Source organism: Rhea americana, unplaced genomic scaffold, assembly GCF_003343005.1.
Source record: "Rhea americana isolate MKP2758 unplaced genomic scaffold, rheAme1 scaffold_90, whole genome shotgun sequence".
Classification (NCBI taxonomy): domain Eukaryota; kingdom Metazoa; phylum Chordata; class Aves; order Rheiformes; family Rheidae; genus Rhea; species Rhea americana.
The window spans coordinates 605418-606666 of NW_028187089.1; the positions used below are offsets into that span (position 1 = coordinate 605418).

Sequence of the window (1249 nt, forward strand, 5' to 3'; positions counted from 1 at the left end):
GGACACCTTTCCACGGAACGCGATGTGCTGGCTGGGGGCGGGGGGGTTCCTCCTGGTAGGAAACAATAACAACGAAGGGGAAAAGGAGGAGGAGCAGAGCAAGGGAGCGTGTCTCGCTGCGCGCTCAGTCCTCACACATCGCTGGATGTCCTTGGTCTGGAGGAGAAAGTGGAAGGGATGCACCCGCAGCAGGCCAGCCACAGCGACTTCTGGATGTCTGGGTTTCTGAAGGCGTAAATGATGGGGTTGATGAGGGAGTTGCAGGTGGCTGGCAGCGCCAGGGAGTAGGTGTACACCGCGGGGTAGCTGGAATCTGCCACCAGGGAGTAGATGGCGAAGGGGATCCAGCACAGGGCGAAGGTGCCCAGGATGAGCGAGAGGGTGGAGAGCCCTTTGCGGGTGGAGGTGGCCTGGGCCGTGGCGATGAACTGGTGCTGCACGGCGATCTGCTGGGCGTGCCGGAAGGCGATCTTGCAGATCTGCAGGTAGAGCTGCATCATGAGGGCAAAGAGGAGCAGGAAGGTGACGGCCAGCACCGCCGCGTTGTCCTTGGTGACGGGCCGCAGGATGCTGCAGGCGCTCTGGTCCCGCAGGCAGTTCCAGCCCAGGAGGGGCAGCAGCCCCACGCCGAGGCACAGCAGCCACATCAGCAGCACCATGGCGCAGGTGAAGCCCAGCGTGCGCTCGCTGTGGTAGGTGAGCGCGTTGTACAGCGACAGGTAGCGGTCCACGGTGATGGCGAGCAGGCTGCAGACGGAGGCGGAGAAGGCGGCGAGCAGGAGCCCGGCGGCGCCCAGCTCCGCCGCCTCGCTGGGCGGCCGCAGCAGGTAGCGCACGGCGAAGTTGGCCACCAGCCCCAGCCCCGCCAGCAGGTCGGCCAGGGCCAGGCTGCCGATGAGCAGGAACATGGGCGCCCGCAGGCTCGGCGTGTAGAAGAGCACGGCCAGCACCAGCGCGTTCTCGCCCGCCACCGCCGTGCCCGTGGCGCACAGCGCGATGTCCCAGGGGCTCACGGCCCCCCCGCCGCCGCCGCCGCCGCCCCCCGGCGCCGCCGTGCCCGGCCAGCCGCCCGCCGGCGGCCCCGCGCTGCCCTCCGAGGCGTTGCTGGGCCCGGCCAGCCGCTGCGGCTGCGGCTGCCACGGCTCCCCCATGCCGGCGGGGCCGTGCAGCATCGCTGCGGAGAGAGCGAGAGCGGGCCACGGTGAGGGGCGCCGGGCCGCGGCCAGCGCCGCCCCCGGCTCCGCGCCCC

General features: G+C 70.5%; 1 protein-coding gene across 1 annotated transcript; it reads right to left on the bottom strand.

Annotated features, from left to right (window-relative positions):
* Positions 1 to 131: 131 nt before the first annotated feature.
* LOC146584656 (G protein-coupled receptor 12-like) lies at positions 132 to 1172 on the bottom strand. Its single transcript, XM_085324241.1, has one exon. It carries the CDS (start codon positions 1170 to 1172, stop codon positions 132 to 134), a length of 1041 nt encoding a protein of 346 aa, XP_085180367.1.
* Between the last annotated feature and the right edge of the window lie 77 nt (positions 1173 to 1249).

Excerpts from the sequence above, each read along its gene's own strand:
- LOC146584656 (XM_085324241.1), bottom strand. The coding sequence starts at position 1,172 with ATGCTGCACGGCCCCGCCGGCATGGGGGAGCCGTGGCAGCCGCAGCCG.